The 10,734-nt window shown below is 32.4% G+C and overlaps 2 protein-coding genes across 7 annotated transcripts in view; both read right to left on the reverse strand.

The window, feature by feature from the left end:
- Positions 1-2,220, reverse strand: part of LOC106303727 — a 2,589-nt gene extending 369 nt beyond the window's left edge. Inside the window, exons 1-4 of one of the 2 annotated variants that reach the window (XM_013740035.1) lie at positions 1,642-2,220; positions 1,464-1,540; positions 1,197-1,308; positions 797-944 (exon numbers count right to left, since the gene is read on the reverse strand). In XM_013740035.1, the coding sequence (XP_013595489.1) occupies positions 815-944; positions 1,197-1,308; positions 1,464-1,540; positions 1,642-1,904 (582 nt within the window). In that variant the 5' untranslated portion in view covers positions 1,905-2,220 and the 3' untranslated portion in view covers positions 797-814. Of the gene's footprint in view, positions 1-567; positions 945-1,196; positions 1,309-1,463; positions 1,541-1,641 lie in introns of those variants that run through there. The other variant, XM_013740034.1, reaches the window with a different exon arrangement.
- Positions 2,221-6,561: 4,341 nt separating this feature from the next.
- LOC106304755 lies at positions 6,562-8,216 on the reverse strand. 5 transcript variants are annotated; one of them, XM_013741148.1, is made up of 5 exons: positions 7,573-8,216; positions 7,380-7,478; positions 7,206-7,285; positions 6,944-7,109; positions 6,562-6,868 (listed from the first exon to the last, which is right to left on the reverse strand). In XM_013741148.1, exons 1-5 carry the CDS (start codon positions 7,627-7,629, stop codon positions 6,680-6,682), a joined length of 591 nt encoding a protein of 196 aa, XP_013596602.1. In that variant the 5' UTR covers positions 7,630-8,216; the 3' UTR covers positions 6,562-6,679. The 5 variants fall into 5 exon arrangements, with proteins under 5 accessions (XP_013596602.1, XP_013596603.1, XP_013596604.1 ...); XM_013741149.1 differs by having other exon boundaries at positions 6,562-6,859; positions 7,105-7,109; positions 7,366-7,478; XM_013741150.1 differs by having other exon boundaries at positions 7,105-7,109; positions 7,366-7,478.
- Between the last annotated feature and the right edge of the window lie 2,518 nt (positions 8,217-10,734).

Raw genomic sequence — 10,734 nt, forward strand, 5'->3', positions numbered from 1 at the left:
GCCCAAAAGAGGGAGCCAGCTAACATGCGCCTAGAGAGAAAAAATCCACCAACCACTATAGATTGATGATTTATGTTCACGGTAGGTTATATATATATTACTCGGGTTAATAAAAAAAATGACCAAAAAAGTTTTGTTAAAAAGTAAAAATGTACTTTTACTCTAGGGTTGACTATTCTATACTTAGAGTCAAGGAATTTCGAGGATAAGATTTCAAATATTAAAAAATAAAAAATAAATATTGAAATTTTCAAAATAAAAAAAAATTATTTTGGTTATTTTCTTTCTTGACAAAAACTTAAAAAAAAAATTATCCAAGAAAATTTCCCTTTTACTATTCTTAATATTATTTTAGTTTCTATATCCAGATTTTCAGGTACATTTTATATCTTTAACATTTTAAGAGTTTTAAATACATTTCTAGTATTTTGGGGTTCTAAACACCCGAAACTAATCTGATCAGAAAAAAGTGAGGATATTAGCGGTACTAAAAATTGAAACCCAAATCAAGAACAACCTTGAAAGCCAATCAAAATACATATATATCATCCTCTGAGTCCAAAACTCTTCGATCCAAAAAACTTGGATCCGATTAGAACCGACCCAAACTTGATCCAAAAACCCAAATGTCCAGGCGTAGAGCTAAGACTGAAACATTTGTTTCTATGGTTCAATGTTTAAACTGAAATTCAGATAGTGAGAAACAAACATTTTGTTCTAAAAACAAAAAAGTGACTGCAAAGCTATCCCTTTCACCTATCTTCTTCCACGACGACATTTGTTTTAACTTAAATACCCAAAGAAACAAGAGACACTAGTAGCCAACGTAAACGGCGACATTCACAATGTAGCAGTCCTCGTTTTTATCACCCATTTCTTCAACTAGAACGCCACTTGAGCAGATCAGTCCTCCATCCACCACCTCCACGTTAACAATCTCTCCACTTCAAATAAAATCAACAAACAATTAAAAAAGGAACAATCTTGAAAACAAGGTAGTCAGTAGACTCCAAGATTAAGTAACACAAGAAAAATATTTGATGAGAGTTGTTATCTCTATATGAACAATCTTGAAAACATGGTTTCTATCTAATATTTTTTTTTTTTGACAATCCAACCTAAAAACTTCCAAATTCCAATGGTTCCACAAAACTACTTGAAACATAAACTCAACTTATTCTAAAAGACAAACTTACTAGGGGAAAATAGACTTGATCTTGTCAAGATCCAGCTGGTGGTGAAGAGAACGAGGCACTCCAAGCTTGATCTGTAACTTCATTTCTCCAAATGAAACTCCAGGAATCGAACCTTTAACACACATATACAAAAAAAAACCACTATATTTTCAGACAAAAGCCAATTGGGTGTCTGTCGGAATTGCTAAAAGAAATACTTTCATTTTCGAGTAAAGAGTTACTATAGATTAGTTTTAGAACTATACTAATCGGTTATAAGAATGGTACCTCTTCTAAAAGCAGGAATCGAATTGGAAGAAATTGCATTCTTACACGCCTTCATCGCCGCAGAAGTCACGTCCTGCCTGTTTCACCATTTTTGAACATTCAAATCACACATCGGTCTCCATGTCAAGACACACTACCTTTTTACTTTTGAGAGTAGAAAAACTGAATTTGCCAATACCCGTGTTGATCGTAACCCACACCCATCTCTACGAACAGTAGCTTCATCGTGTTGTTGGGAACACCACCGGAAATAGTCTCCGCCGCCGTCTCCATGTCGCCTCTCGCGGTGACTTTGACCGGGAGTGTGATCTTGCGGTGATTACTGGAAGGGACAATAAAGGACGACAGGGATGAAGAGATTGTCAAATACGAGGGAGGTTGGCGGAGACGAAGATCGGGGCAGATAAGAATCGAACCAGCAGTAATCAAGGAAAGAGACATTATTGATTTCAATTACTTTCGACGTTTAAAAAAAAAAGAAAGTGATTTCAATTCTTTCCTTGATTGTTTTACTATTCTAAACGTTTGAGACAAATTTGAAAGAAATGATAAATAAGGGTGTCGTTTGTCAAAGCTAAATTTGAATGAAGCGACATCGTTTGAAGGACTGCACAAAAACCATCCTCGCTCTTTCTTTTTCAGAGGTAACGCGAGAAGAAAAAAAAAAAACTGGCAAAAACCCCTCCGGTAAGTTTACGAGAGAACTTAAGTTTCAACCTTCTATACTCTATAGCCTTCTAGACTCTATTAGATCTCCCACATCGGATAAATCACAAGTATTTTTTGACAACATATTAAAAATGTAGCAATTCTTTGTTTTCGAGATAGTTCTTGGTGTAAGTTAGATTTTATCGCTAATATGGTACGAGAGCTCATAATTTAACTCAGCGGATAGTTTTATACATAAACAGTTTTCTACTTATGTAAAATATATAAATGGCTCATATAATTATGGTATTTTGAGATGTTGGGTTCGAAGATATATTAAAAATGTTTTTGGGTAATATATAAATAATGTTGTAATTAAGTTAGCTTTTGGATATGAATTAGACCAATTAACAATATAATATTATAATCCATGGTTTAGTCCAACGTATGGTTTCTACATAAACAATTCTTTACTTATGTAGCATGTATTAGTGGCTTAATTATTGGGGTATTTTCGAAATGTTAGACTTGGATTAATTGTTTCCTTCGGACAGTTTTCACCCCTGTTCGAAAAAGCGGCGCCGAAGGCCGCTTAGTCGCCGGAAAGTCGCTCGTCGGGCTCCGGCCGCCACAATTTGGTACTAATCGGACAAAAACTCGGGATCTTAGAAAACTCAAGATTTTGTTCATAAAAACTTTAAAATGGAAGGTTCTCTTGTAGATTTATCAATAGTAACCTTAAATACAAAGGAAAATGGAAGAAAAAAATGAAAAAAGGATAAAAAAAAGAGAGGCGGCCGCCATTATTAGGGTTTGATCGAACACATATGAGGAAGAAGATGAATACCGAAATATATGTTCTACCCTTATTAATGTTTAAGTCAAAAGCAATAAAAAATACGCTTGGTGGGTTTGAACTCGGGTTTATTAGGCAGATATAAAGAGCGCTAACCACTGGCCTATAACGGATCTAATGTTCTTACTTACATATATTAAAATATATAGATAACAACTATATAAAAACCTTAAAACTAGGCTCCGATTAATCTCCACTTAATCCCCGATTTTTTTGCTAGGCGCTAGGCGGATTACCGCCCGACTAACGCCAAATGTAGTTTTGAACAGGGGTCTTCACCCATATTTCAATAGGAAAATTACATGTTCTACATCAAACAAGTCAAATGTCTTTAGTCAATATATAAATAATGTGGTAATCTTCCGCTTTTAAGTTACTAGCTATCTTTTGGATGTCAATTAGGTTTATTACTAATACAATTGATATGTACGGTATGATCTTCTTCTCGTTCTCCTCGTTACTCTTCCATTCTTTCATCTTTCTGTAGAAGCTTTTTTCATAGTAGAATATTGTTGATTATCGAGTCATCATTGAACCAATGACTACGAGATTTTATCATTATTGCTAGTGAGCAGTGAGCACGCAGCGACTAAAACCAAACAAAAAAATATTAATAACCAGTGATTTTCTGGCACATATATTTTACTTTTAAATAAATTTATAATTTATTTTGTGGTCTTAATAAAGATTTTTTTTCAAAAATATGAAGATGATAATATGTTGTTAAAGAATGATATTTTTTTCTGTTCCATTTGATAGTGGTTAGCGATTGTAGCATGGCTGTCTAATAACATGTGCTAGTGGAGCGGTCGAGAACGGGCCCAGTATAAAAATAAAAAGTATCAAGAAGTTTTCATAAATAAATACATAAATCTGATTTAATATTTAAAATTTTTAAATATATTCTCAAATATATATTTTATAATTTGAAGAGAAACCTTAAATATATATAGATAAAGCTATTAACTTTTGAAATTATTTTATTACGTCATTAAATATATAGGTAATAGTTTTTTGAACATAGCCTTAATATAATTTGAGACAGCCCTGGACGGTATTATATTACTTTGTTTTTGAAGTTGGTTGTTTTCGTATGTGTAATGTCTTACAAAGGAAAAAAAAAACAGAATCATGTACAAATAAACAAGGCAAACGTTTTCTGTACGGCTATAAGATTTGAAGAAACACACCAACTTTTTCTGTACGGCTATAACAACTAATTGCCTCAAACTGTAATTTTTTTTACTTAGCTAGATAAAGTAATGGCTTATTTGCTATCTAACCAAATTTAGAAGTAATATTAAGTAGATAGCAATGATTTTAACATAACTAACAAACTAACATTTGTGTTCACATATTAGCCGATTATACCTTTTTCATCTGCAAGTACCCAGTTAACAAAGAAGAGAAAGGATCACGTCTACGACGCAAGATATGGACAAAAATTAATTAGCACTATTCACCTGCGAAGCCAGCCACCCACGTTATTTACAATCTAGTTATTGCATATGTATTACGTCCATCTTAGATGATGAATGGCACAAGTTTGGGATCTCTACAACTGACTGTGCCTAAAACGAACCGAGCAACACAACCGAAAGGCACAAACACGGTCTGGAAGTTTTTGAATGTTTTGTTCCATACCTTTAAAGTAGTACATGACTACTTGGTCCCAAAACAATTATATTTGAGACTGGTGGAATAGACGTTGACGATCATGAGCATAATATTTGACTGCTAAGTCCCCCCGGTGGACCGCATGATAAGGGGAAGAACAACTTTTATCACCAAAATAGTATAGGTGATGGAACTGATGGTACGACACATAACCCATAAATCCTTAACATTACTCCAATCCCAACCCGACCCCTAAATACTAAACCCTAAACTCCAATCACTAAACCTAAACACAAATATAAACTATGATATATAGTTATAATATTTTAAATAAAATTAGTTTGTTATATATATATATATATATATATATATATATATATGTGGATGTGGTTAATGAAATGATATTTTGAGTTTGTAAATCACTTGTGTCGGTGTAGTTAACGCAACCAATATTCATATCAATGATACAACTTGAAAACATAATACATGCATATTCACCGTAAAATCACATTTTTATTCTAAATTAGTTTAATAGTATTCTATTTCATATAGCCAAAATAGTATAGGACCCTAATTCTACTCTCAACCCCTAAATACTAAAACTCTATCCCAACCCCAACTCATAATCACTAAACTCTAAATTCTAGCCACTGAATCCTAAACCCAAATATAAAATATAATATATATTTAAAATAAAATCAAAATCTGAAATATATAATATTTTATAATATTTTGTTTTTCATGTACAATATATAATACATAGTATGTACCCTTTATAAAATGGTATGGACCTTCTATACATAGTATAGTTGGCGACTTCATCTTCCTCACCTCCTCTATTTTGAAGACATGGTGATACACACTTACTGATCCACCATCATTATTTTCACCACCACATAAAGTCGATGAGCCATCATCTCTCTTTTTTATGACACGACCACATATTTACAGGTCCACCTTCAAGCATTAACTCATGATGCCGCCCCTCCCATTCCGTCATTCTCACACGGCCGTCACTTTCAGAATCCAAGAAGCCTCTCCTTTTCGTTACCGACCGAGCTTTCGAAAATGGTCTTCTTCTCAACAAAACGTCTCCATGGAAATCGATGGCGTTGCAGTTTCCGTCAACGAAAGAATCCACATTCTCCTCCGATTTAACAAATAAAAACTTATCAAAGAGTGATGTGTGAAAACCGTGAGGCCGTGCTTTATTTTTTCTATTGACCAATTATTAGTTTATTTAATTTTTGTTGCAGGTTACGCCGGTTGTGGAGAAGGATATAACTGTAATATTATCTAAAATATATGGTATATGTGTGGAAGTCAGGTTAATTTGTTAGATGGTGAATTATAATTTTATTTTGCTTCATACAATGCAAATTCCCATAAAGTAATTGCCATCTCTCGTTATTTGCATAGTTAGTAGCCATGACTACGAGAATCCTGTCGCCCATCCGCAACTGTTTTGGACAATTCTTGTAGTGTTAGCTTTTTCAAACACCATTGATTAAAACGTTGATATCGATACTCAAAATTCAAAAGTACGTAAAGTAGTTTTTTGTTTGTGTGTGTATTTACAATGACGTTACACTGCAAAATTTGATTAGAATTTCAAGTATATTGACGATTGTATAGGATTGACGTGGGATTATTCTATTGAAGTTATCATTGTTATGATCGTTGGCTTTATAATAGACATTTCAGCTAGTGAGGTCGACTTACCCGTTTTGGATATGTGTGTTAGCCTTTGCTCTCGAGTCTCGACTTTATCTCTTCTCCTTTTCTATCTCCATTTCTGAAGTCTCTAGTTAAGAGCTGTCTCTACAAGTTTTCAAACTTGTTCATGTTCTACGTTATAATTCTAATTGGTGTAAACATTCGAATATTATATAATTAAGAATGTACGCAATATAGATTATTAATCTTGGAGGTGGAAGTAGCCATAAGGAGATTTTTTTCACTTGCATCATTTTTGGCTATTCGAGAAGAAACAAAGCCAAACCTTTGGCACACAGATATTTTTTTAATATATCGGAAACTACAAACTGAAAAAGATTCAAATTAAGTTTTTGAAATTTGCCTAGAAAATCAGTTTTTATAACATAAGGCGAAGATCAATGCCGTGATCAGTGCTCTCAGTTTTCAAGCGAAATGATAGATCTTGGTAGCGAGTTCTCTGCTCATTTGCGGGCAAGAAGCTGTAGAACGGTTTTCTGCTTGAGGAAATATCAGTACCGTTCCTTTGTGGCATGATGTCATGATTAAACCCCTCCTTCTGTTCATACTAAAAAGGAGGATGAGAATGAAGCTGAAATTGATGAACCAAACTGATAGAAACATATAGAAGAAGCTGCATTACATGTATAAAATGCGGGAAATCGAGTGAAAAATTTGGCATAATTGGTTGTGTAAGAAGAGTTGCTGGTGAAGGAGAATCAGTGGTGATTGGATATCTAATTGTGGTTCCAGAATCTTGAAAATGAATTTTCAATTTTTGGTCTAGTGACTTGATTTGCTTACCATCTCTGAAAAATGAGATAAATGTCAAATAAATATAAATTAAAAAATTTCTAAGCAGTAAGTGTATAACTCAAAGGAAGTGACTAAGCCTAAAAACAGACCTTGGGATAGTTAGGGTCGGTCGAACGTTACATTTCCTAGTTTCTGCGATAAATTGCGATGGCCCTTTTGAAGACAGGATCTGTTCAGGAATAATCCAAAGAAATTATTAAGAACTAAACTCAAATTAATTACTTTGATTTTTGTTTCTAAGGATTTAACTTCTTTTTTTTTGCCTTTTCTTTTTCTGGAAAAGGAGAGACATTGTGTTGGTAAGATGTTTGGTTTGAAGGGGGCTCTATAAACTGATAACATCGTGGATTTTGTAGATTCATCTGTAAACAAACAAACAAAATAAATTCAAAAACTAAATTTTGTTTTCCTTTTTTTCCGTTTCAAACATTTAAAAAAAAAAAAAAAACTATTTACCGGTGGGAGAGTGAAGAAACGATTCATCGTGATTCCTTTTTTTTTTAAAGGATTCATCGTGATTCCTCTGAAACACTGGAGGTGGTGGAATTAAATCATCCGGGAAAGATCCGGTTGACAAATAAGACGAGAACGGGTAAACCGGACCGGTTCTCTTCGTGGTGGTAGGAATAATCCCCACCGACGGAGGTTTTTCTGGTGGAGGAAGTGGTGAAGCTGTAGAGATTTGTTGCTCTTCGAGACGGATCTGTTCGAGTTCGGCAACACCAGGACCTCTTCGAGGAACTCTTCTTCTTCCAGTGTCATCACGCTTCTGTTTTTTCAGACACGAACCAGAGTAATCATCTTCATAGTTTCTGCTGCTTGTCTTGCTAAACATTTTTCTTTCCTTTTCCTTTCTTACTTTTACGTACTTATTTCTAGGTTATCATTTTATACACGGAGAAATGATTGAGTGCAATTTATGTAAGAAAAAAAGTGGTGGAGAAAATTTGTGGCAAAAGGAGAAAGAAATAAAATCATTAAAAATCGGAAAGGTTAAAGGGAAGTAAATCTGAGATGAAATCGCCTCTTGTTTCGTCGTGAGAAAAGTTCTAGGGATTTAAGGAATTTTAAAACTCCATGTTTTGAGCTTTCTTAAGATCTCTCCCTCTCTCTCATTCTTGAACACTTGGAGAGAGAGATCATGAATCCACATTTATTTCCGTAATTATATACTCTTTCTTTTTCCGAAAGTAACATTTTTTAGAGTTTTCATGTTTATTAAAAATATAATCTTATATATTAAAACATAAGTCACAACCTTCATTCATGTGTGATTTTTTTAAAAATAGATCTAATGAAACTATTCTTAGAAAGTCATGTTACATTTAATATCTAATCTTATCATTTAAATTTTGGGCCTACCAGAAATTTTTATTGAATTTAAACAGTAGATGATCCATTAGATTTATAGATAATATAAATTAAATAGATAAAATTTAATGTTGTAATACTATATCTCTATATGCTAAATATTTAAATATTTGTCGATGTTAACTTTTAAAGCTATAAAAAAAAATTTTAAATAACAAAAATCATATTATCTAACAATGATTAATCTTTACTACCTTAAACCAATGAAAACAAATTTTAAACTATATATTTTATTTTAAAAATTAAACAAAAACTAAATGTTTAATTATTTACTCGATAATATAATCTATGAAGCGAAAAGTTTAATTTTTTTAAATTTTTTATAAATTTGTGAAATGTTACAATATCTTTGAATATGACAATAAAACAATATTTTACTAATCTTTATATATATAGTTACGATTTTAATAATGAAATAATAATCTGAAAATATATATATAGAAGAAGATACAAATACATGTGAAAGTTTGAAACAATCTATTCAATGAAAAAAATATACAGCAAATTTATTATGTTTTAAAAATTGATAGACACATATATTATAATATATACCAATTTAGAATTGAAAACAAAATATTTATATAAAAATAAATGAAAACAAAAACCCGCGCGGTTGCGCGGATCGAGATTTAGTAAATGTTTACAATTTAATTTACAATTTATTTTTTAATACACTTTTCAATAATTATTCACCAATAAAATTTAATCAATTCAAATATTCATAATTAATGTTTCTCAGAAATATATAAAATTACCTTAAAAATAGATTTGAGAACGGATGGAGTATCTTTCAGAGAGTTGGTTATGTATGCTTTCTCCGATGCTTTGAATATATGTCGTACTTAAAAAAAAAGTCTAAATTCAAAATTCCATCATCATAGTATGGAGTATACTATCGTTTTTCGTAACGCCAACATACTTTATCGGGTAAGATGTTTTAGACATTACCCTAGACCAGGCCCGGCTCATGTTTTTTACAGACCCTGTGCAATTTTTTGTTATTTTTACAAGACCAATAAAAATAATTGGTAAATAGGGCCCTTAAATCTGTAAGAAAAAGACCCTAAATTCTTGCTAAAAATTTCTAATTTTTTGAGACCTTGTGCACATGCCAAGGGCCGGCACTGCCCTAGACTAGAAGTTATAAGAATCAACGGTTGCTATTGTCGGTCTTGGTCTAAATGGTTGGGATCATGGGCAAATGTGCATTTATGTTTTTTTTTTTTTGAATCTAACGTGTATAAATCGAGGGTCAATCAATTCAAAAGTAGAAAAAATCTATTCAAAAGTACAAAATGATGTATGTTTTTTTTTGTAACTTAAAATGATGTCATGTTGCTACCACAATGGAACAAATATGAAAATTTAATGACTACAATTATGATTCATTTACATGAAAAATATTTATTTCCACAATAGACAAAATTAGAACTATACATCTCAAACATGACTAATAACATAATAAACTATATAACACTTTTAGATAACATGTAGCGTAAGGATATATAGATATATAATTATATATATAATGAAAAATTTATATAATGAAAACAATTTTTGTTTAGCTTTAGTAAAATACAGTTTTAAAATCGGATAATCTAATACAGATGTATCCAAGAGTAAATGTTGAAAATTTAGTTTTAGCTTTAATACATTATTCACATATTTAATATTATATTTTAAATATGCTAATTGTATAAGTCACTTCTCAAAAAACATGAAGATGTTATGAATCATGAAGTGGATGGTCCATAATCTAGACCATACAAGTTCAAGAATAGAGTCCATTGGGGGTTTACATCCATCCACATAGAAGACCCATTCAACCTTAGTCTTTATGAGTTTGACCATGTCATTATGTAAAGTATCTTTGTAATCAATTTTCCCTTTGACTCCACCTTGTATGAACCACTATATATAGTGGTGTAAGCAATAAGAAATAGACAACACATTCTCACAAATCTTCTCTCAAATCTTAACACGTTATCAGCACGAGATTCTCTCCACCTGAGCAATCCCATCCGCCGGCGATCATCTCTTTTCTGGCCATCTTTTCCGGCCTTCAGCCTTGCTTCGCCGGCCAAGTCTATCCCTCTCACGGTTTTCCGGCCAGCTCCTCCACCTCTCTCTCAACCAGCTCATTCGCGGATCAGCTCTCTCTCACGGTGGTCCATTCAGATCAATTTGGTGTTTTCTAAAAGGTAAACTAATCTATCCATAAAATCTAAGAACACCACATATCTGAAT

The sequence above is a fragment of the Brassica oleracea genome, chromosome C7 (genome assembly GCF_000695525.1).
Source record: "Brassica oleracea var. oleracea cultivar TO1000 chromosome C7, BOL, whole genome shotgun sequence".
Lineage (NCBI taxonomy): Eukaryota > Viridiplantae > Streptophyta > Magnoliopsida > Brassicales > Brassicaceae > Brassica > Brassica oleracea.

What these genes read in the sequence shown, in the direction of transcription:
- LOC106304755 (XM_013741146.1), bottom strand. Translation starts at nt 7,951, where the DNA reads ATGTTTAGCAAGACAAGCAGCAGAAACTATGAAGATGATTACTCTGGT. An exon ending in GTTTCTTCACTCTCCCACCG is followed by an intron (nt 7,479 to 7,572) that starts GTAAATAGTTTT and finishes GTTTGTTTACAG; the next exon opens with ATGAATCTACAAAATCCACG. An exon ending in ATTTCCCGCATTTTATACAT is followed by an intron (nt 6,869 to 6,943) that starts GTAATGCAGCTT and finishes CCTCCTTTTTAG; the next exon opens with TATGAACAGAAGGAGGGGTT.